Source organism: Dermacentor albipictus, chromosome 5, assembly GCF_038994185.2.
Source record: "Dermacentor albipictus isolate Rhodes 1998 colony chromosome 5, USDA_Dalb.pri_finalv2, whole genome shotgun sequence".
In the NCBI taxonomy this organism is placed as follows: domain Eukaryota; kingdom Metazoa; phylum Arthropoda; class Arachnida; order Ixodida; family Ixodidae; genus Dermacentor; species Dermacentor albipictus.
This window is the reverse complement of record NC_091825.1, coordinates 29487726-29511756: the sequence shown is the minus strand read 5'-3', so window position 1 is coordinate 29511756 and position 24031 is coordinate 29487726. Positions and strand designations below refer to the sequence as shown.

General features: G+C 46.4%; 1 protein-coding gene across 4 annotated transcripts in view; it reads left to right on the top strand.

Moving 5' to 3' along the window:
• LOC135913831 (kinesin-like protein KIFC1) overlaps positions 1-24031 on the top strand; it is a 122017-nt gene that overhangs the window by 12673 nt on the left and 85313 nt on the right. For all 4 annotated transcript variants that reach the window (XM_065446521.1, XM_065446523.1, XM_065446522.1 and 1 more), the window contains 2 exons: positions 6496-6600; positions 12453-12591. In XM_065446521.1, the coding sequence (XP_065302593.1) occupies positions 6496-6600; positions 12453-12591 (244 nt within the window). The remainder of the gene's footprint in view (positions 1-6495; positions 6601-12452; positions 12592-24031) is intronic.

The following is a 24031-nucleotide window of genomic DNA, read 5'->3' as shown; positions in this document are numbered from 1 at the left end:
CACACAATATGCTGATGGTGGAGCTGCTCTGATGGACATTGTTGGTCCGCCTTGCTTGCTAGCTCCAGCTGATTATGGCAAGCTAGAGCAGTCCATATGGTGTATTCTTTAGAAACTTTTTTTTAAAATAAACTTCACTCTCTACAGCTGTTGTCCTCGTAATTTATCTCAGTAACCTGATTCTTGTTGCTGTGGTTACACAATAAGGACTTAAAAGCAAGATTGTTAGAGCAGCGAGCTGTCTAGTGGCTTAGCAGCTTGGATCTTTTGTTCAAATTCGGCGTGGGCCTTGACATTGCAATTTGATGTAGGCAGATTAACTGCCGTTTAGTTAAATTAAATTGTGGGGTTTTACGTACAAAAACCACAACCTTATTATGAGGCATGCCATAGTGGGGGACTGTGGAAAAACTTGGACCACCTGGGGTTCTTTAACGTATACCTAAATTTAAGTATATGGGTGTTTTTTGCATTTTACGCCCATCTAAATGCTGTAGCCATGGCTGGGATTTGACACCGTGACCTCATGCTTAGGAGTGCAACACCATAACCACTAAGCAACATGGTAGGTTTGTTGTTTTGTTCTCGCTAGCTTGTAAATTTTCATGACCCCGAGATAAAATGAACTAGCATAAAAAAATGGGCTGTTCAGTGTGTGAAGAACTTAGAGAATTGGGCAAGCTGTTATTGGTTCATGGCTCGCTGAAAAGAATGAAGGAAGGCATAGACGTAACACAACTGTGTATGCTGTGCCTGCGCCTTCCTTTGTCTCAGTTTTCAGTGTGCTCTTATAGCCACATTCAATATGTTGTAGTGCATCCAGAAGACCCTCTAATCCTTCAGAATTGAGTGCATAGAGTTAATTGCTTGGAGGACTGTAATGGAGCTTTTAAAAAAGAAAGGCCAGAATGTAGATGTTAATACAGGAATTCTAACCTTTCCCTAGCTTTGTGATCTGCTACAGCTATATCACAGGCGGTATATTAACTAATACCACAGTGCATCCAGTTACAGCAGATCACATGTCAGCATCTGTTGCACCAATTGCATACAGACACCACCATTTAGTCAGTGTGGAAACCAAATGGCAGTTGGACACACAGTATGTGCAACTACAAAAGTCTGCTCAATTGAGGCATACTCATTCAATTGATGTGTGCATGATGTTCAGTTGTTGTCCCTGCAGATCATGCTTGACATGCAATGCATTGACAGTGGGGCAGAATGAAAACTGGTCCAATTATATTCCAACATTTTCTGGTTCTTTTTGGTGGGTACTTGGTGAGCTAATCGCTTTTTATGTGAAAGCGTCGAACGGCTCATCGAGCGAAAAAGCTGGCGTACCGAGTCAGTAGCAGCTCCTAAATTCCCATTGGCTGCGATGCCACTGCATGTGTGCACCAGGTGTTGCGCGAGGGGAGAAGGTATCATTGCAACAGCGCTTGTCTGTGGTATTTGTTTTCTTGTGTCTTTGTTTTATTCACGCTGTTTAACCTCGGTTCTAAATATGAACCAACTAGCCCTCATCAAGATCTTACTAAAGCCAAATCGCCCTCGTTCTTGGAAGCCAGTGTTATCTGCACATTCCTTGTCTACACGCGAACTCCTGCCTGCATTGTGACTGTGCATTGGCAAGGCCAAATCGAAATGCGCCAAGCGTCAAAACATGCTCGCTTGCCCACGAGGAGTCCATAACTCGAAGCACTGCCCAGTGACAGTTCAGTGGTTGTAGGCTACTGGTGGGATTAGCCTTGCAGTTGCTGCCGGCAATTGCTCCACTGTAGCGACACTTAAAATACATAAATCATATAAATCAGACAGACCTCACAACTACACAGTCACTCCTAAGGTCACCATGTGGAGGCCAAATCCATGTCCTACAGTAATTTAAAAGAAGGCGAGAAACCTCCTTCGTATCTAACTGGTTCCCGCGCTGGAAAACAATGTCCTGAAGAGAACTGTAAGGAATTCCTGTCTTCTTGAGGGACCCGAATAACGCACTCCTTTCCGCATTATACCGAGTACAGCATATAAGGTAATGTTCTATGTCACCGCACACACCACACGTTGAACATAATGGAGACAACGCCAGGCCAGTCTTATACATCCACGCAGAGGTACGAGCAGAGCCTGTGCGAATGCGGAGCAGTAAAGTGGCTTGGTTTCTTTTGAGACCCTTGGTTACACATGGCTTGTGAGGTGAGCTCCACAGAAGTAACACGACACCGCTTCTCTGAAGAGTCTCTTGTCCTCTTGAGGCACCTTTCTCAATGGATTCCCAGACAGCGCTCTATGGGCGAGGCTGTCCGCCGTCTCGTTGCCTATGATACCCGTGTGCGAGGGCACCCATTGGAATCGTATGGAGAAGGCTTTGATATGGAGATTTTGCACCGAGCGTAGGGAGCTTAGACATAAGGCATCAGTAGGAAACCCGTGCTCTAACCTTTGAAGGGCGGATTTTGAATCTGTAAGAATGACAACAGACTGAGGCGTACAAAACCGTAGGTTCTTTAGAGCTGCCTCAATGGCAATGCTTTCGGCCATTGTGGAGGACACGACTGCAGTGAAGCGAACCGACCAATCATACTTCAAAGAGGGAATGTGAAAAGCAGCTGCACTAGGTCCTCTGACCTTGTCCACAGGGCCATCAGTAAAAATTTGAAGATGACGTGCATATTCAGTCTCAAGATGTTCCAGTACGAGCGAACGCGTTGCCGCCAAAGGAGAACTCCGCTTAGCACGAACGTGAGGAATTGTCAACGAACAATCGAGGCTTGCGAAAGACCAAGGTGGTGTCAACCTCTTAGTTCGACCTCTAGCATCAAGACCCAGGTAACCAAGAGTATTAAGGCCCAAGTACGCTGGGCACTCAGATCTTTTTCGAAGGCTCTGTAGAAGGGCTTGCGCGGCTATCGTCTGTTTGAGGCGGGCAATTTGCATCAATAACCTTTGTGAAGCGACTAGGCTAAGAGGTCTCGATAGAGACTCGTAAAGTACTGCATTGTTAGGAGCAGTCTGTGGAACGCAAAGAGCCCTCCTTAGGCCCTTTCTGTGCAAAACCTCAAGTTGTTCCAGCTGTGATAGTGTGGGGGAAATTAAAGGGAGCTGGTACGTTATTCAACTTGTCACTAGTGTATCGTGCGGCCTGATCATTGAAGAAGGGTGATTTCCTCATTGCTCACTTGCAACTCTACGGATTGCATTGAGACGCAGAGATAGCTATGTCACAATAGTCCACAGCTCGTCGCCACTGTAGACGGTAGTCAATAATGACGCCCAAAAAGCACTTGTGCTTCAATTGATGAAGGCAAGATTGATCAAGGTCTATCTTCAGCCGCGCATACTGTCTTCTTCTACCTGGAAACATGATGAAGTCAGGTTTTTCCACCGAGAGTCAACCCAACACCTTGAAGGTAATTTTGAACTGAAAGTAATGCCTGTCGAGCTATCGGAGCTAAGCACTTGTGTTGGTATCCGCTTAACCAAATACAAATGTCGTCCGCATAATTTGACATATGGATATGCCTGCAATGTTTTTGCACTTCAGCGGGAAGACCAGCCATTGCAACATTAAACAGCATCGAGGAAAGAACACTTCCCTGAGGTACTCCTTGCGATACCGCCCTTTCGGTGCTTATGGTACTTCCTAACCGCACTTGAATTTTATGATCACTGATAAGTGAGTGAATGAATTGCAGAAGATAGCCCTGTACGCCTATGACCTGCAAGCTATTTAGTACTGAGCTCTGAAGGATGCCATCATAAGCCTTTGATACGCCTAGGAAAATAGCTAGTGTTGAGAGGCCGAAAGCTCTTTGATGTTCAATGTGGCTTATCAAGTCCAAGACGCTATCTTGTGCGCTTAAACCTGTGCGGAATCCAGTCATGCATGTCGGCAGAGCCCTTCTATCTTCGAGCCACCATGATAAATGCTTACTTGCCAGCTTCTCCATGAGCTTCGCCACACACAACGTCAGTGATATAGAATGATATGAGGCCAAGTTGGTTATTTCTTTGCTGGGCTTCAGCACTGCGACAACACAAGCCACCTTCCATGAAGGAGGAACGTCACCAGTCTCCCATACTCGGTTGAGATAGCTTAGGAGCATCTTCTGGTGTTCTAAAGGTAGGTTCTGCATCATCTGGTTGGTAATGCCGTCAGGACCTGGTGCACATCGACGCCGCAAGCTGCTGAGTGCTGTCTGTAGCTCTCGAAGTGTGAACGGGGCATCCATAACAGACGTAGATGTTGCAGGCAGAGCACATGGATGAATTCCTTAACTTGCATGTACAAATGCATCTGCAGATTTCTCTACCAAGCACGCGAGAGGTTTCTACTTGCACAGTGCTAGCGCTTCAAAAGGCTCCATGATTACCGCCTTCGCAGTGAACTTTGCCTTATAATATGGCTAGTTTTCTTCAACCTCGTGCAACTAAAAATCACCGAAAAGTGCCGTTTATTATGCAATGGAACTGCGGTGGGATTATAAGTCGATTGGCAGAACTGAAATTATTTTTGAAACTTGTGTTCCAGTATTGGCCCTCTCAGAGGCTCGCCTACCAAGGGGGAGATCATTGACTGGATATGTCGCACACAGGAATTGCAGCATAAAGTCATTTCCCGCAGGAAGTGCCGCCCTTTACATACGAAGAGAGATTCCTCATGTGGCTTTGAACGTCAACGATCTTAGCACCTATAGCATTGAGGTAGCAGCTGTGAGGATACGGCTTGACTTCGGAACTCTTTCTGTTGCATCCGTATACGTGTCTCCGTGGAAGAAAGTAGCGATGGATTTGTTTCTCCAGCAGCTTTTTGACCGTTGCCCAGCGCCCCGAATTATCTGCGGTGACTTCAACGCCCATGACTCTGTCTGGGGTGACAGGAACAAACTCCCACGGGCGCAAACTTGTAGAAGTTATCGACAGTTTGGACCTGTGCGTGGCCAATGACGGAAGTCCCACTTTCTTCCGGCCTCCAGCCTCAGTCACATCTATAGACGTAACCTTGTATTCACCTGACGTCTGTTAGAAGTGGTCAATGGCACCTGACCACACGGGAAGTGATCACTATCCAATTTTAGTGTTTACTGCCGACTCCCATATGCGCGGCGCTAAAATGAGCCATGTTGTTAATTGGGACAAATACAGGGAGCAACTTGCAAGTGTTTCTGGTGATGTGATAGACAAAATGATTTATGGTAAGATGACTGCTACCATGGCGGTCAAGTTGCCTAATCATTTTCCGACTCCGGATTTAAAACTCGGGAACCTTTGCGCAGCGTGCAGAAGGGCGGAGCGACAACTGATGCGGAAGAAGGACGAAAGATCCTTGAAGACTACCTTCAACAGGCTTAACTCTGCCATTCGACGTCGTACGAACAAGCTCTGTAGGTCGCAGTGGGCGTCCTTCTGCGCTAGCTTTACTGTTTTTTCACCGATGAAGAGAATTTGGCGAGTCAGTGGTAGCCTTGCTGCCCAGCGACATTCACTTGGGACGTTAACGCTTTCGCATTCACAACTCGTAAATACTTAGGTGTCCTCGTATTTTGCCATTCAGTACCTTCCACGCGTTTCTATCTTTTAAACAGCAAGTTCCTTCTAGCTTTAGAGAATTATTCGTGAGGGTATTATGAAGTCCTTAAAAACCTTTTTTTTTTTCGCTTTTTCATGAGACTTGCTTCGGGTCATAGCTACAGATTGTTGTTCAAGGAAAATAGCACTTGATGGCCGCACTTCAGTTGATACTAAAGTACATTTGAAATTGTGTAAAACTTGTGTTGTTTACCGTTGTCATATTAACACCAATGATTGTCATTTAGTTCTATTTAGTTCAGAACACGTTGCCTCAAAAGAATACAAATACAGCCGGCACAGATTGTTAGAGCGCGATTTTTTATACTTACTCGGTCATTAAGGCCTTCTCACAGCAGAGCAAGCTTCACCAAACTACGCATAATGGCAAGTGAAATTTTGCATGCTGTAAATATTTTATAGAAATTTAATATTTTTGTTTATCTCTGGTGCATATAATTCCTTCTGCGAAAATGGAGCAGGGTGCCTGTTCACGGGTTGCATACTGGACGAAATCTGCAAATACTTTTAAGCAGTCAACAATTTGAGTCCTTTGAGGGCCTTTGAGCCCTTCAGCATCTTATTCGCTTTGAATCCAGTGTTATTTAATGTAGGCAGGTGTGAGTGCACGTCGTAAAATATGCCAGCAGGTCCTCATTGGTTTTTGGTGTTCGATGATGTGAAGGAACCACAAGACGGGAAGAAGTGTCTATTCTTTGATCCTGTTAGAATAAGCGTGCATATTGGCAGTTTCATGTCTTTTGTTACCAGCTCCAATTTTAGTGCATGAATGTGTTTGTGCATAACTGAACCTTCATTTAAAGGATGCTCTTGCCTCTCCTGTCTTTGAATCTTGCACACAATAATGAGTAGGAATCAAATAGTCCAGCAACAAGAACAAGGGATGTTTTACTGGTTCTGCAGGCAGGATCAACACGCAAGCTGCGCTCGCCCACCAAGCGGCCAGCTGTGCCGGGCTTCGGTGGGCTTCGAAGAAGTGTCAGCACTACTGCCATCAAAGAAAACCAGGTGAGCTTATTGCATTTTAATTACATCCAGAGGTGACCTTGCCTACAATACTGTTATGTACTGACAGTGAAGAACCTGTCAATGCAAAAGCTGTGAGTTACGAATATAGCTCTTATTGGGTGAACTTGTGGCCAGAAATACAAGTAACACTCAAAACACAATAGCGGCCAGCATAACTGTCGGAACGTCAAAATTCAATCTATGGGTGAACTGCATTGGCTATTTATGACTCCTATATGCCAGTGCAGTTATTTGTGCCTGCATACATTCCAGAATGTACTCCACTATTTGCTTTGTGCGCACAACCTGGTTCAACTTTCTTTCACTATAGGTCTGGGACAACCCAGAAAGTTTTGATACGTGAAGCTACATCGAGACAGCATTATGGATGTGTTGGCAGTCATCAACAAGAGCAGCATTGGCGGTGTTGGTTGTGGTGAACGTTAACCGTGAAGTTGATCGGTTTTTACGTCGTCACACAAATGCATTTCTACAACTGCAGTTAGGTCGATTATAAATGGCTGTGGCGCCATAAATGCATGCTGCCATTCTTGTGCCTATTCTAATGCACTGTGTTAATTGTTTAATTAATGTGCAAATAAGAAACTGTTTTTGAACATTGTGAATAAATAACGTGCTTTTCTTCCCTTGTCGGATCACTGCATGCTGGGAGAAATGGGAAACAAGATGTGTACAGTAAAGTGTTGTATTTCTTCAATGCCACCCATTAACCCAAGGAAGCGTGAGCTCCCAAAACATTCGAATAGTGTATTGGCAAAAGTAATTATGTATTCAAAACTAGTCTATGTTGCATCTGTGACAAGTTGTCATATCAGGGCAGCGGTGACAGCAAAGTAGCAGCGGGTAAAAGTTGGCAGAGAAAGAGTGATCATGTAATCGCTGCCTACTCGGTATAAAGTGAGCTGCAGTTTTTAACATGTGGACATGTAAATTTAAAGCGATGCTAAGGTTTTTTTTGGCGGATACTGTTTTTCATGTCAGCCTGGCCAGTTGCGTGCACGGAACTGCTGAAATAAAGGAATGGTACAGTGTGCACATATTCACTTGTTTTGCGCAGAGAACAGAAACCGCGAGAAAAAGAATGGGTGTAAGGAAATTTGATAAAATGTCTGATGCGTGCACAGCAATGACCACCTGGCCACTCATACGTAATATACCTCCGAGCGCGCTCACAAGTAGATATTGTACTGATTACTGTAACAGCTCCATTTGCTTATAGCACTGAAGTAATCAGCCAAGCTGTTTTAAATATAGTTCAGGTACCTCCCATCAACAAGCGCATCCATGTGGATACGCTTTCCTTGTGAACAGCTGAACAACTACAGCTGCAGTACAATGAACTCCCTAAACCAAAGCGCCCCGTTTTTGTTCCTAGCTTTGTACTGATGCATGGGACATACCAGCATTTCTTCGTTCTGTGTGCGTATGTGAAAGTTCTTTTGTTTCCTTCCGAAGTCCTGGCTAGCAAGTTTCTCGTAAGAAACCCTATTTAATATAATGCTGTGCTGCTGCAGGCTGGTTGCAGGCTGCAAGAGTGGTTGATGCCAGCACCGCTACATCATTCCACGCGGAAAGGCCCACTCCCAGGAAACCGCTCGCACTACTAAAAAGCTTCTAGTTCACTGTACCTCCGTTGCTGGTAACACTTGTCTGAGCAGAGCATGTGCTTGCAAAACCTGATGCGTCATTCCCTTTGGCGCCGTCTCTGGTTTTCCGAACCCATGTGCTGCAGCGTCCGCTTTTTACACCTTGTCTGGTAGCCTACTGTTCAGACTGCCATAAAGGGTACCTGGAAATCCAAGACTCTCCAGATTTCAGAATATTAGTTTGCAGTACTCGTTAATGGGAGATGCGGCAGTTGAAGTGTTCAAATTGTCATAATTTTCGATTTTACGATTTATTTTTTTTTGTGATTCGCAGACTTTTATTTACCACGTGGTGAAATATTATAACAAAATATGCGGTAGAAATCGAGGAAACACCACTTTCCTCAAGTGCTGTCATAAAGAAATTGTGAAAAAATCGAGCTTCGGAAGGCCCCGTCGCACTGCGGATCACCTGGCTATTCGTTGACGCAGCGCTGCCATCTTGGTATCATCGTAAAGAGGATAGATCAGAGCTAAAAATAGCTGGAGAACCGTATTTCTCCACCGAAAAGTAAACCAGCAAACACAAGCAAAAAAAAGCAAATGCAGCATTGCGATTGGGCGCAGTAGTCACATGGGGCACAGGGTGCGCTCCTATTGGCTGTTGTAGATTTGAATTGCTGACGGACCTCTTTCGCACGCATTTGCACAGCAACGAGCTGCACATTCCGATCAACGTGATTGTCGACCGTGGCAGCTTACGCACCTTTTCTGTGATGAGCCCCAAATGAATCAAGTTCTGAACGCGCCTTGCGTACGGATGACCACGAAAGGCGTGGAAAAGAGGGAGAAAAATATTTGTAGAAGTGGATGTTGCTGAGCTTGTTGACAAGGCATGACCGGCGTACGTGGGTCAACGGGAAAGCACGTCCACGAGCGATGGTGAAGGTGTCTGCGAGCGATGGTGAAGGCGCGTCCGCACGGGGTCATGACGGTAACGCAACATCGGCGGAGCAGAAGTTTTTGCATCAAATATTCAAACTGCGGATTTCAGCTCCAACTCTCACTAATGAAGTGTTTGCGCAATGCAAGACAAGAGCGGATGTTTTGAATGCGCTGTCATCTACCTCTGCAGGACCGATGGATGCACGATGATCAAAAAGGCAACTAAGGTGCACGAAACTGCTGCAAGAAAGCGAAAAACTAAATCAAAATGTAAAGCAAATGTGTCCTCCCAGGCAAAGGACTACATCCCAGATGGGTTTTAGATGCTCAAAGTAAAGATTTAAATGTTTCTAACAAATGAAACTTTGAGCTCAGTTTTCTCAGCTTTCATTTTTGTGCAGTTGCTTTGTCATCCCAGTACCATTTCGCAATGAATGAAGACAAAATCTTTCTCTTTTGCACTTAGATCCTGAAACATTGCTGAGTGCAATAAAGCTGTCCATTTTTAACTGCATCTCATTAAAAAATTTATAATGGGCTTTTTGCAAGTCATTAGTAAGACAACGTGCATAAGAAAATTTAAAAAATATTTTAATGCTCATTTCGGCACTTAAAAAATAAACCAATAGCTTTATTGCACAGAAGTGGCCTTCGAGAACATGCGGATGGGAAAATTTTGGCGAACTTATGTGTAATTTGGGGGCGACCATTATAGGCTGTCAATTGTTGTCGAAACTATAATAGGTAGCACAAAAAAGTTTTCATTGCCATGTCCCCCCTTAACATGACACGGAAACTTAATAATCCTTATTTTGAAAAGCCATAACTGCCTGAAGATCGCCTGGACGCTGTAGGATTGCGTTTCTCCAGTATAGCCGGAAGTCGGGCAATCGCATGATGTGCTGCTGCTTGTCAGTCTGAATACCATCTATGTATGTGAATGTACATTCGCGATAGCATAGTTAACAGCGCTGTAGTGGCTAGTATTATGGCCTGCAATGTCACTGGTACCAGTACCTGCACCTGAACAGTTAAAAGCAGTAATAAACAAAATTACTGCCTGTGGACTCTAAGCAAACGTTGGAAGTGGCAGGATGTGCCATTCAATCTTTACAGGTTTTCTTTGGCTGACTTTGCCTCCAAGCTCACCATACATTACCGCTTCCTCTGTGTAAAGTGATTCGAGCAAACATAGTCATGAGATGTGAGCAGCCGACCTGTCTTTGGAATGGTATGAGCTCGTGCTTGCAATCGTACCGGATCGCTAGGAACTTTAAGGGTATTAATTTATTCTTTAGCAGCACGTGTACACGCCGCTATAGTTCGGTACAACGCATTCGCGTACCATCCTTGAATTGTGTGGATGGGAGGTGCTTGCCTTTTCAGTCGTGGAGATGCCAATCCCTTGGTCACATGGCTGAGAAAGCACGTTGGAAGTTCACGGAATGTAATAGGAGAGCAACTGCTAAAGCCCTTTAAAACTAGCGAGGCTGAAAGCTACAAAAAAAGCGTCGGTCAGTGTGAATTGCGAGAGATTGCACAGTTGGTCACACTCTGCCTAGATCAAACCAGACATAGCATTGTTTCCCAAGGACAAACTATCCTTGTAAATGAAGTGCATGAGTCTGCAACTTTGTAGCATCAGCAGGCGCGTTGCTGCTAGCAGTTCTTCTGAGAGGCTTTGCAGCATGTAATTGGGGCAGTATCTAGCAATATCTGCCTCTAAATGATCCATCAGGCTTGCTTCTATGCATTATGCACAAAATTATCCTAATTTTGCTAAATAGTAAACACTAGTGTAGTTTATTCGAGCCACGACCTTTGAAAAGCATTTAAAGAATGGGAGCATGCCTGAAGTGCCATCTGTTCTGATTTGCCAGAAAGCACAGGTGTCCTTCTCACCTGGCATGACGTTATGGCATTACTTGAGCGCACTGGCGCAAGGCAAGGAGTTTCCCGTCCCATATAATTCCTGCTCTGTCACTGCCACTAAGCCATGATATCTGTTCATAATGAACAAGTACTCGGTACAGACTGTCCCATATCAGCAGACTTGCCAACTCATTCAAATTTGTGTGAAGTTTATGAATTTGGGTTTGTTACTATACTTAGGCATGTTGTGTCATGTTTTATGCAAAAGAGAGGTCAGCGAAAAACTTCTAAAGGTGTTGAATATCGCAGTGGTGCAAGATTGCAATAAGCAAATGTATACAAGAAATTGTAGCAGCAGATGCCAATATGCCAGTTTTGTGCTTTCTTCGAATAAGTTGGTTCAGACAAGTTCCTGAAAGGGGGCCTGAAAGACTTTTTGAACATAGTAAGAAAACGTCTATCTGTTAACGAGGCTCTTGTGAACATGTGCGCCAAATATTGCTGCATTCAGCAGCGAATCGCTGTCTCTTATCAATACAGCGAAAAGTTGCTTGCTCTCTCCTTTGCAATGTCGTCATGCAGTATCATCGCAAGCAGTTGGGCCCACCAACACCTATGGGCTGATGTGATTGCTAGAATATTCTCAGTAATACAATCATTACTCATTCGATTTAAATAAATGAGATATATGTATCTACGATTTGAGAACGGCAGAAAGAATCATTTCATCTTGCCACCGCCAGTCTACACATGACAGTTCTGCGTCTGCTGCGCATGGCATCGCATGTGAAAAGCATAGTGTAGATAAGGTGGCCGCCATGGGGTACCGTCATGAGCTGGCTCGCTGCTGAGGCGTTCAACTTTTGGGTGTGGCAAGCGGGGCATTGCTTCCTTGTGCCCCCGTGCCTCCTGTGTAAATTCCAGTGGAAATGAAACAAGAAAGTCACTCATCAGTTTGATAACTTTGCTTGTGCTTAAACAATTAAAAAAGTTTTTGTGGCATAAGATTCATAAAGTAATGTCATTTTATAGTAATGTCATTCTATGATTGGTTAGAAGTCTTTCAGGGCACCTTGAAGTAGGTGGAATTGGCAACAGCTAATCTCGTGGCATTAGTCGCTGAAGGCCAGTGTTGTGTTGGTCAGTGATTTCCTTGGTTTACTGCTGCCTGTGAACAGCGTCTAAAAGTAAAGATAAACCATTGCAGATAAATGGGCATACGCATATATTCAACAATAGGGGTGTGCTTGCGCTATTCCCCTCTCCCCACCCACTTATGTTTGAGGTATATTTACGAATTTTAATGTTCACAGGTTGGCAGGTATGCATCTGTAGTTGGTGCCGACTTGACAAGGTTCTAATCAACGATTAGACCTTGTCGTACCTCTGCTCACATCTTTGTTTCACATCCATTGCACGTTTCCACAGCGGGTCGGTGTTGCTGACCAACCCAAGAGGGCACGTCCTGGTGCAGCCATGCCAGCGCCACTCGGCAGGTTGCATCGGAATGTCGCTAACTCTGCTCTCAACCTGGCAAGTGGAACCGCCAATGGTGCACGGCCAAAAGGCAAGTCCCACTCGCTGCATCTACTCAGTTTGCATTGAGCATTTACTGTTTGGATGCGTTGCGATACCTTCTATGCTTCATGCTAAGATTACTTCAGCCAGCAGGTGGCTTGACACAATTCTGAGCAATAGTAAGAGGATTTGTACGGCTTGATTTTAATGCGTTCAGCATTCTCCGGGAGCTTTACACACTTTGTGGCATGTTTATCTATCTTTCTGTGGCCTAGCTCTTTCACATATCAAGCAATTCAAGTTTTGTACTAGCTTGGGCCACGGGGTGTGTACCACTGTGTATAACAAAGACAGGAGGTCCATCTGTTCAAATGTTGCAGGAGCATTGCATAGGCCAAAGGGCATGACTTTGAACCTATATAAACCACTGGGTGTGATGAAGGCCGTCTTCTCACGGTCACCCGCTGTGGTTGCTCAGTGGCTATGGTGTTGGGCTGCTGAGCACGAGGTCGCGGGATCGAATCCCGGCCACGGCGGCTGCATTTCGATGGGGGCGAAATGCGAAAACACCCGTGTGCTTAGATTTAGGTGCACGTTAAAGAACCCCAGGTGGTCAAAATTTCCGGAGTCCTCCACTACGGCGTGCCTCATAATCAGAAAGTGGTTTTGGCACGTAAAACCCCAAATATTATTATTATTTATTGTCACGGTCCATTTCATCAACTGATATCTGCCAGTAGCTGGATGGAAGATCAATGGATGAGAAGTATTTAGCTTTGTGCAAGCACTCCAAAGCATCATCGATGCGTGGTAGTGGGTAGACGTCTTTTTGGGTGATCTTGTTTAAAAGACGATAATCGACGCAAAAACACCAGGTACCATCTTTTTTTTTTCACAAGGCCGACAGGCAAAGCCCAAGGGCTCGCTGATGGTTCGATGACCCCTTTGCAGAGCATTTTGTCCACTTCTGATTGGGTAACTCTACGTTCAGCATGCAATACATGATAGGGACGCCGACGAATAGGATTCATGTCTCCAGTGTTGATACAGTAGTGAACAACAGATGTTTGTCCTAAAGGCCTGTCGCTGAAATCAAAGATGTCACGGTACGATTCGAGGAGCAATTGTATGTCCATGGCCTGTGCAGAGGTGAGATCAGGTGCAATAATTTTCGCAAAGTCATCCGTTAGGGAACCAGAGCTGTGAGCTGCAATTGGTGCTAAGAAACCACCCTCGGTATTCAGACTTTCAAGGTAAAATTTGGAAGTATTAGAAATGCTGGTCAAGAACATGCCGGCTGGAAGCACTTGAGGGCACAAGCTGAAATTCAGAAGCGGAAGAATGACACTGTTATTAGTAATAGTCACCAGTGTATGCGGAAGAGCAATGTTCCGGTTCAAAGGCACGTTGATGGTGGGCGAAGGACATATTCATCATCAGGAATCTGTGTCTGTGCGGTCAAAGTGGCGTAAGTGACTGCCTCGGGTGATAGACGCACATCGTGAAGCAAACACAAATGTGGTGGAGCAGTTCTCGGAACATCGGTGACTTGAGGCAGTTCCAACTGAAGAACGCTGGTCGCGCAGTCGATGAGAGCAGAATGAGTGGATAAAAAGTCCAATCCAAGGATAACGTCGTGCGGGGACTTGTCGATCACAGCTAAGAGAACACAAGTAGGGCCGCCGGCTATAAGGGGTAGCATCAGGGCTACACGAACAGAAAACTGTGGGGCCATCGCATCCAGTTCATGTCGAACGATTTGCACGACGTCCTCTGATGGCGACGCATGCTGCTGTGCGGGCTGATCTTCGCACATCGACGTTTGCTGCAGTATTGGGAAGTTAGGTAAATGGTTGCAGGACGCATCGGCTTTTGGCCTGCTCGAATTGTCGGCACTCTTTGATGATGCCATCAACTCTAGAGCAGCTTTTGCACATTAGCAGATTAAAGGCGTCATTAGCAATGCCCTTCAGCTCATGCCTGACCTTGTCAGCTTCTGTCATGTCATGATCAGCTTTACAACAAAGCGCCAGCACGTCCTGGATGTACGAAACATAGGACTCTGCGGGGAGGATTGGGCACAGGAGGCCAGTTCCTGTTTGTGGCAATTTTATGGCTAGCTGGTTTGCCAAACTTTGTTAACTTCTCTTTGCATTGGTCCCAGCTGGCCAGCTCCTCATAGTTTTCGAACCGCACCTTTGCCGTGCCTCTTAGATATAACAACAGGTTAGCTAGCATAAGCGTAGGGTTCCATCTGTTGACTCCACTCACGCGTTCGTACATAGCCACCCACTCTTCAGTGTCGGTGCCATCAGCCCCGAAGAAAGTTCCGGGATCCTTGGGTTGCACAACCACAACCGAAGGGGACAGTGATGTAGCTGGCAATGTTGACGTTGGAGGTGGCAACGACCCTGATTCCGCTTGCTCACCGTTGTTCATGGTGAGACGGTGATGCGATGTCCACTGCAGAACTGTTTCCAGCCGTGGTACTCCGCACCTCCACCAATATGTTACGGGGATGTATTTACTGTACACTGTTATTTACAATGTATAACAAGTAGAGTCAATGGGTTTAAGATGGCGGACTAGCAACAACACGCAGCAGCCAGCGTCTCGCAATCTTCCTCTCCTTTCATCCCTCCGTAACAATATGTATGTACATATCTACAATTAAAGCATGTCAAGTTCTTTACTAAACACTCTGCACTTATACATATTGTCACATTTTAGTGAAAATGACGAATGCAGTAGCAAAGCTGAATCGCGACTCTTTATTGGGTGCCCACAAAAGAGACACTCAAAGTGCAATGATAATGGTTAGCACAGTCAGCGATCGTTGAAATCTGATCTGCCAGTCAAGTGCATTGGTATTTGTGCGTGACTCGTAGAAGGTTCCAGCATAATTGCTGGTGCTCGCACACCTTCTAGAATGTACAATACTATTCACGCATGCATACAATCCAATTACCCAAGGTTTTCCAAACACATAGAAAACAGATAGTCGATAATAGCATTCGAGTAAGTTTCAAATCATGCAGTCACATCTTGCGCTGAGCTATCACTTTGAGTTGTAAGCTGGAGAAATGCGGCCCGGGGAAAAAGGATAAACAAGTGCACATGTCAATACGGTAACTCTCTTCGTCTTGTTACTTTCATCAACCTAATCATACAAATGATTATCACAACATATAAAACATATCTTCAGTTACACACTTATAGGGAAGATTGATAATTCGAATAACTTTGCCAATAATTTCCAAAGAATGGATGTGCCAACAATTTTTGTTAGCCACAGCCTTGCGAAGAAACAATGAAGCCAGTGGAAGCATTGGGAAAATGAATTGCTATGTCAGGTTGAAACTTGAAAGAAGGTGAAGGGAACACAATGTAGACCGAAAGAAAACTTGCTGTACGTAGGAGCCAAGCATCTTTTGCTTTACACATGCAGCACTTTACCGATTAAGCAGTCGTGGTGGCCATCATCCAATCTGGTTCTGTGGGTGTTTGTGTGTATGTGCAAGATTAGCCGTGGGAGTGTTGGCGCAGCTCACGGCCGAGGCAGTGGATATGGACGCAATTTCGCACTGTTTGCCGCTTATTTTCTTACTTGGCATGCGTTTGACTCGTGCTGACCGTTAGCCAGGCTGCTCCTGAACAATTGCTTCAGCAATTTTGCTTCTTCCAAAGCTGCTACAAAACTCCAGACGACTTCCTTCCCTAGTTAATCCCAAAGATTTCCCTAAAACTGGGGACCTTTTCTAGAACAGTGTCAGGGTGTCTACCAACTGGGAAAACAGGGAAAACCTGGAATTCTCAGGGATTTTGAGCAGTCTGGGCAAACTCGGAGAAAACTCGGGAAATTTGTGCCTCTATCAGGAAAAATTAGCTGCAATTTTATTGAAAGGGTTGAAAGCCGCAGTAATGCTGGCTTGAGTACCAAACGGGAATCGTAATGAATCGTCTTTGACGCCCTGTCGTCGGCTGGAGGAGTTGCCAGTGTACAGTCAACGACCGACTTTGTGGATTCCCGATAATTTGGACGGCTTCGCGGCACCACCACGTATGCCATAGTCAATGTATCAGAACGTCTGAAATTTCGGACGCAAGAACTCTTCGCCGTCCGATTTTCGGGACGTTTCACCGTGACCGTAGGTCTGAAACAGCATTAATCAAAGCCACCATCGCTGCCATTTGGATGACCTCACCGCCTGGAACCGGCACTCTCGCACGCAGATCCGCTGGCAGCCGTAGCCACCACTGCAGCAACGCTAGGCTTAGCTGCTTCGATGTTCGCTATAAAGCTTCTTGCCATTGGGTGCCGTGTTCTTTATTGAAAGAATTTGCCTCTGTCAGCAATGGCACGGACTCTGCCTTTGTAGTCCTCGCGATTGGCTTATAAGCTTGGAAAGCACATAGCGATGCATAATGCCTGTTCCCGAAAGTCAGTTTCCTCTCTGTACAGAACTGTTACTTGAAGCATACGCAAAAGTATTGCAGTGAAGCATAACAAGTATGGGCAAGGGGCTATGCCACGGGACACAATATGTATTCCTTAATTATACACGCATGCACCCGGTATTTCCTGACACAGTACGAGCACCGATATGCTTAATACGTGTACCGACAGGCCTTCAGAGCGTTTTCGAATGTGCCTGTGGCGGTTTGAGCCCTTAAGGGCAGTAAATGACACGCATTTTTTTTTCCAACTGGCCGATTTTTTGGACGTTTTCGCGGCCCCTGGAGTTTGAAAAATCAGTCGTGGACTGTGCAACTGACCAAGAAGATGCTTCAAATGGTCTGTGGGGCAAACGAGTGGAGGAAAGAGGACAAGAACAGAAAGAACCTACGCACTGAGGAATGAGCGGGAAAGGAAGTGTGCTGCCGCCGTTTTTAAGGAGCTTGAGCTCAAAAAAGTGTTGGCTGATGCCGAGATGCAGGTGTCCCTCATCCAAACCAAAATAAACTTCTTGAAGCAGTGAAACACAACACTGAGGTGTCGTGCGCGGGCTGAGAGTATGTCAGGGCAGTTGAGGTTGATTTACGAGCTGTTGAGAATCTCAATTGTGACAAAGTTCGGGCCTCATACCACTGAGCTTGCTATCAATTGATAGAAATAGCTCACATTCGAAAATACTTGCTTCTGTATGCATCTCCTTTTTGTTCGTATTTGAGAATGTCCGACTCTATATTCATACTAGAGTGACAGCATCGGGCGATATGGTTTCAGCCTGTCTTGACATAAAACATAGTTCTGCATCACTCAGGGAATTTTGCAAAGGCACTCGGGGAAAACCTGGAAAACTCAGGGAATTTGGAAATGTCAACTTAGTAGACAGCCTGAGCACTAACACTTAAATCATCGTGTCTGATTACATGCCTTGAACGTCATTATTGGCCTTATTTTAGGCAAACACCAGTGAAAGTTGTCTAAATTGGTTATAAGTGAGTAGTGTTACACTGTTGATGTAATTGTGGCATGGCTTCTGTTTGTCTTGTTTTATTATGAACCTCAACTCTTTCCTTACCATGGTGAAACTGTTTTTTTGTAGCCTTATGCCAAATTTTTTTCTGGAGGTACTACGCCACTGAATATTTTTTCTGATACATAAATAAAAAGCAGAATGAATGTATTTTTCTTGCATAAGAATTTTATTAACAAGATGTATGTCATAAAAAGATAAATTGCCAGAATCAAAATTGTTGGATAAAATTGAAGAAAGTTTGTCAAGACACGCTTGCATCTAGTAGAAAAAAACTCACAAAAATGATGAGATACTACACAAGATGTATTGCTGTCTAATAGGCGCTACCTTCGAAAACGTCAAAATTTGTAATTGATGGGTATTCCACTACAAAAATTTAAGGCACCACAGTTGTGTGTGGTGGGCTGCAGGCTGCTTTGCGTCATCGGTCGTAGAGTCAAAGCCAGACGAAAAGGCTCCATGTTCACTCGCTGCTGCTCAATCCCTCGATAAAATCAGTTGCAGAGTCAGTGGAATCGCGAGCTCTGTGATCTTTCCAAGTGTGTGCGCCGCTCCCGGAGGCAGCTTTCAACTCAGACAATCGTGAAACTTCGGAGTGCATTAAAAAATGACCGCCCGGTGGGGAAAAAAGTGAACTGCTTAGAAAACAAAAGAATAGTTCTCCTCCTTCACATCCGTGAGCGGCGCGGAGTGTCCAGAACTGGTAAACGTTATGCAGCAGGAAATAAGATGGACGTGGCAAAAAAATTTTCGGATTGGAAAGAGGAAACCACGTAAGTGGTGGAACAAGGAAATGAAACAAGCTGTAGAAGAGCATAAGCCAGTGTCTAGGGATCATCGAGAAGCTAAAAAGTTGGGATTACACAAAGAGGTGCTCCTGGAACAAATACTGAGAGAAGAAAAGGGTGGTGAGTCAGCTCGGGCAAGAAAAAATAAATGTGCAAGTGAACATTGGCGCATAACATTCGCAAAAGAGATGCTCATTGAAAAAATTCTGGAACCATGTAACAGCACTTTGAGCTCCAACTAAACCTTCACAAATGGCTATATGGGATGAACACGGTAACATCTACGGAAGAGATGCGCTGCTGTACATTAGACATTATTAGGGATAACTTCAGCATGACAGGAAGCATAGTTCAGACTCGAACCGATCCAGCAAGACAAGTCAGAGATCAAACTTTAGCATAGAAAGCTTTCATTGGAAAGAAGCAGGAGATGTCCTTAATAACATGGCAACAGGACCTGATGAAATCCCAATACAAATAATAAAAAACCTCTGTTCAAAGAGCAAGGCACCTCATCTACAAAGGCAAAGGTGATAAAGTTAAGACGAGTTGGTGCAGGCCAGTTACCTTAACGTCGGTAATACATAGAATGGCAATGCAATCCATAAAATTTGAACTGTCGAAGTGGGTGGAAAACAATGTACTGGGGTTCAGGTGAGGCAGGCATATAGAGGATACATTTGTACCAACTAAATGCATAGGGATTTCAGTAGCTCAGAATGGAACTTTATCGGTAGCATTTCTAGATATCAGGTGAGCCTTTGACAGCGTAGACAGGTAATTTTTATGGGATATTCTAAAGCACGAAGGCATAGAGGAAGAACTTGTGGAGCTGCCACGAGAGCTATATAGACCGTTTTTTTGTAGGCGCCGCCATATTGTGAGCGCAGTGGCGCCGCCTATGAGCAGCGCCATACTGGCTTGGGTGAAAGCGGTCTTTCGCATGGCAGGTATACGCTCGGCGGCAGGTTCTGGCGTTTGTTTTCGCCGTCGTGCGGCCTGTTTAGTATTACGTGTGTCTTCTACGTGGTAAACTGTTCTGTGAGACGTGCTGAAGTGGTTTAAGGCGTCATGCCGGAATTTCTGCTGGCATTGAGGTGGACGGAACACGCAGCGCGATGTGTGCGCGCATATTCGAGTCTACAATCAGCCTCGGAGATTAATTGTGTAGTTCTGAATGTTCCAGTCATAATGTGACCTTATTGCAGTATCGTCCTCTATTTCTAAGCTGTGGTTTAGGAGCCATGAAACATACGTGACGATCGTAACAGCGTGAGCGTGGGTACCGTTCTGCTACGATAGGAGCTGTGATGTTATACTTTGACAAGCGTTCAGACTGTTCGCTGCAGGTTACATTGCCTGACTACTTGGTTCGAAGGATGAGGTTTCCGCCCCTGAATAAAATAGTTTTGACAAGTGATAGCAGCATACCTTACTGTCTGAATGACGCTTGTCCAACAAAGGGACTGTTTACGAACTGCGCGAGCGTCCTAAGCAGTGGTAGGTGCTGGATTACATATGGATGGATGGAAACAACTTTATTCTGAATCCGGCAAATTTGACGACCCGGGCTCAGGTCTCCCATGAGGGGACTTCGAGGCCTTGCCTCGTCGCCGCCTCTCGGGCTTGCTGGACAGCCCACTCTTGTGTCTTGAGGTTGGAGCTGCGCAGAGCGGCGGCCCACTTCGACGCAAGAGCCTCCGGAGCTACTGCCATTGTAGCTGATGTAACCCGACACTCCCACAACATGTGTGACAGCGTCGCTCTAGTTGCCTGACATAATTTGCAAAGAGCAGTCGGGTATTGCGCGGGGAAAATGTGCTGCAATCGCACTGGACTGGGGAAGGTTTGTGTTTGCAATTGTCGCCAGATGACTGCCTGGCGACGTTTCAGCATGGGGTGAGGTGGGGGCAGCAACCGCCTGCCTAGCTGGTAGTGCTTGGTGATGTCATTGTACCTGACCAGGCGTTCTCGCGTGTTTTGAGCCAGCAGTTCTGAACTCGAAGAGGCGGTCTCCGATTCTGCGCGGCGGGTCAGTTCTCGCGCAGAGCGGTGTGCTACCTCGTTCAAGTTAATGAGGCCCTCATCGGTGGGGGTGGCGACGTGCGCTGGAAACCATATGATGGCGGTGTTATCTAAGTGCTGTCGACCAGCTTTCCTTAGAATCTGGAGAGCTTCGGAGGAAATGCGCCCCCGCGCGTAGTTGCGAACTGCGGATTGTGAGTCGCTAAAAACTACCTCGCAGAGGGGGTCGGTAAGCGCAAGTGCAATTGCTACCTCTTCTGCTGTTTCGGGGTATTCTGTTGCGACACTACACGCGTGCGTAAGCCGGGAGCTAACGTCTACGACTACCGCCGTGAACCGGTGTTCTCGTGTGTATTCTGCGGCGTCTACAAAGCGCGTAGTCCTCTTTCCACCCAAGGAGCGCAGCAGTGCCTTGGCACGGGCCTGGCGTCGGCCCCGATTAAATTCGGGGTGCATGTTTCGAGGTATAGGGGCGACAATCAGCGTGTCGCTGAGGTCAGGTGGAATGACCTGTTTCTGACCGTGTTGGACGTGGTAGTTGAAGCCGAGTTTCTGCAGGATGTAGCGGCCCGTGGCTGTCAGAGACATGCGTTCGAGTTGAGAGGTTCTTTGCGCATCCACAATTTCCTCAAGCGTGTTGTATACCCCCAGCTGTAGCAGACGAGCAGTGCTTGTGGACTCCGGTAGGCCAAGGGCGATCTTGTAAGTCTTGCGTATAAGGGTGTTGATTTTCTCCCTTTCAGTGACATTCCAGTTGTGGAAGGCAGCCACATAAGTGATGTGACTGATTGCGAAAGAGTGTATGAGGCGCATGACACTGTCCTCCTTCATGCCCGTGTGCTTGTTTGTAATGCGTTTGATCAGGCGGGTAGCCGCTGTAACCTTGCCTTCGATTTTGCGAATAGCTTCTATGTTTGACCCGTTGGCTGTTATATGCATGCCTAGGATGCGTATCTTCGGGACTCGGGGAATGCAGGAGCCGTCTTGCGTATAGAGGATTATGTCGTCACATTGGCGCGATTTGGCTGTAGGCTTGGGCCGGCGGCGCGAGCGGTAGACGAGCAGCTCCGATTTCAGTGGAGATAGTCGGAGACCTGTGTCTTGGAGGTAGGTTTCGACTGCAGAGACCGCTGCTTGTAAGGTGCATTCTATCTGACCATCACTGCCCTTGTTGACCCACAGGGTGATGTCATCTGCGTACAAGGCGTGATGGAGGCCATCGATCTGGTCGAGGTAGGCCGGGAGACCCAGCATAACGAGGTTGAAAAGGAGCGGGGATATGACCGATCCTTGAGGAGTGCCGGTGCTTCCTACTGTATGTTCGTCGGATGTCATGCTGCCGACCGCGAGGGTGACTGTGCGGCGCGACAGGAAGTCTCTGACGTAGTTGTAGCTTCGCTCACCCAAGTTGAGCTTGTTTATGCGGCTCAGGATTGCTGCATGTGCTACATTGTCAAATGCCTTTTCCAAATCTAGACCGAGGATGGCCCGGTTGCCACTAGTTGGGTCATTGATAATCTGGTGGTAGAGCTGGAGCATGACGTCTTGAGTGGAGAGGTGTGACCGAAAGCCCACCATAGTGGGTGGGTAGGCTCCAGTGTCCTCGAGGTGGTGGTTGATGCGGGAGAGGAACGCGTGCTCCATCACCTTGCCAACGCAGGATGTGAGGGAAATGGGCCGCAAGTGATCGAGGCTGGACGGCTTGCCTGGCTTCGGTATCAGGACTGCTTTAGAGCGTTTCCACGCCTCTGGGATGCAACCTGCTTGCCAGCATTTGTTGATGTATGCCGTAAGAGCGGTTATCGAGGCATCATCGAGGTTTCTTAGTCTTGTTCGTAACCTTGTCGGGACCAGGTGCTGATTTGCCATTAAGGTCATGGAGAGCTGCGCGGATCTCTGACTCGTGAAATTCTTCATCGAGTGTCACATTTGTCTCTCCACTGTAATCTCCGTGTTGAACATCGGGCAGTTGAGGGAAGTACTTGGCTAGCAGGCGTGTCACGAGCTGGTGATCACTCGTGGTAGCCTGTTCCTTGTGCAAAAGGCGTTGCAGGTTTGCTTGATGAGCCGACTTGCTCTGCGTTTCCCCCAAGAGGTGACGAAGGAGGCGCCACGTACTGCCATTGTGGAGCTGCCCATCGACCGCGTTGCAGATGTCATACCACTGTTGGCGGCTTAAGGTCCGGCAATGTTCTTCCAGCTGGCGATTGATATGTGCGATCTTCTTACGAAGCTTTCGGTTGTGCCTTTGCTTTTTCCATCTTGCGGTTAGTGACGTCTTGGCTTCCCAGAGGTGGGCTAGTCGGCTGTCGATCTTGTCAACCTGGACTTCGGGTGCGAGCGTCTGCGTCGCCTTGTTCATGTCGTCGTTGAGCGTCTCCATCCATGCCTCGATGTCGTCGATGTTCTGCTCACCTCTCTGTTCAGCTCGCTGCTTTCGGAATTTGTCCCAGTCCGTCCATTTGAATAGCTTAGGAAAAGGGGGTGTACCCGCTTGAGGAATTCGTGTTTCTATGATCATGTGGTCACTACCGAGATCTTCAAAGGTATTGCGCCACATTGCTTGAGGGATGTTACGGACCGCCGTCAGGTCTGGTGTCGTGTCCCGTGCCGTAGAGGTGCCCGTGCGGGTCGGCGCCGTGGGATCGGTAATAAGAGTTAACTCGGCATCATGTAGGTCCTGCCACAGGCGTCGACCTTTGGCGGTAGTGTAGCCATAGCCCCAGGCCTCGTTCGGGGCGTTAAAATCTCCCCCGACCAGAAACGGGTTTGCGCCCGCCAAGGCAAGCGCCCCTCGGAACAGAGAGAGGAAACGAGCCCGTGAGTGAGCCGGATTACTATATACGTTGAGGAGAAATACACTGTGGTTGCGTGTTCTATTGGGAAGGAGCTCTACAAGCATGTTTTCCGCATGTGTGCCGCTTACGCTGTGTTCTTGCTGGATTACATATATCTTTGTTCTATATACTGCTTGGTCCAAGCATACCGCATCAGCGGTTATATATTTATAAACGTTGTGCGGCGTGACTATGCGAGGCCCTGTTGCGGTGTTAGCCCGTTTTCTCTTGCGTTTTCTAGAAAGAGGATGATAACCGAATTTCTTTTTCGGTTGTGTTCGTTCCGTTCTCTACGACGCACTCACACGTGTTACGGAAATTTTGTCCACAAAAATAGGCATCGCATTCTTTTTATG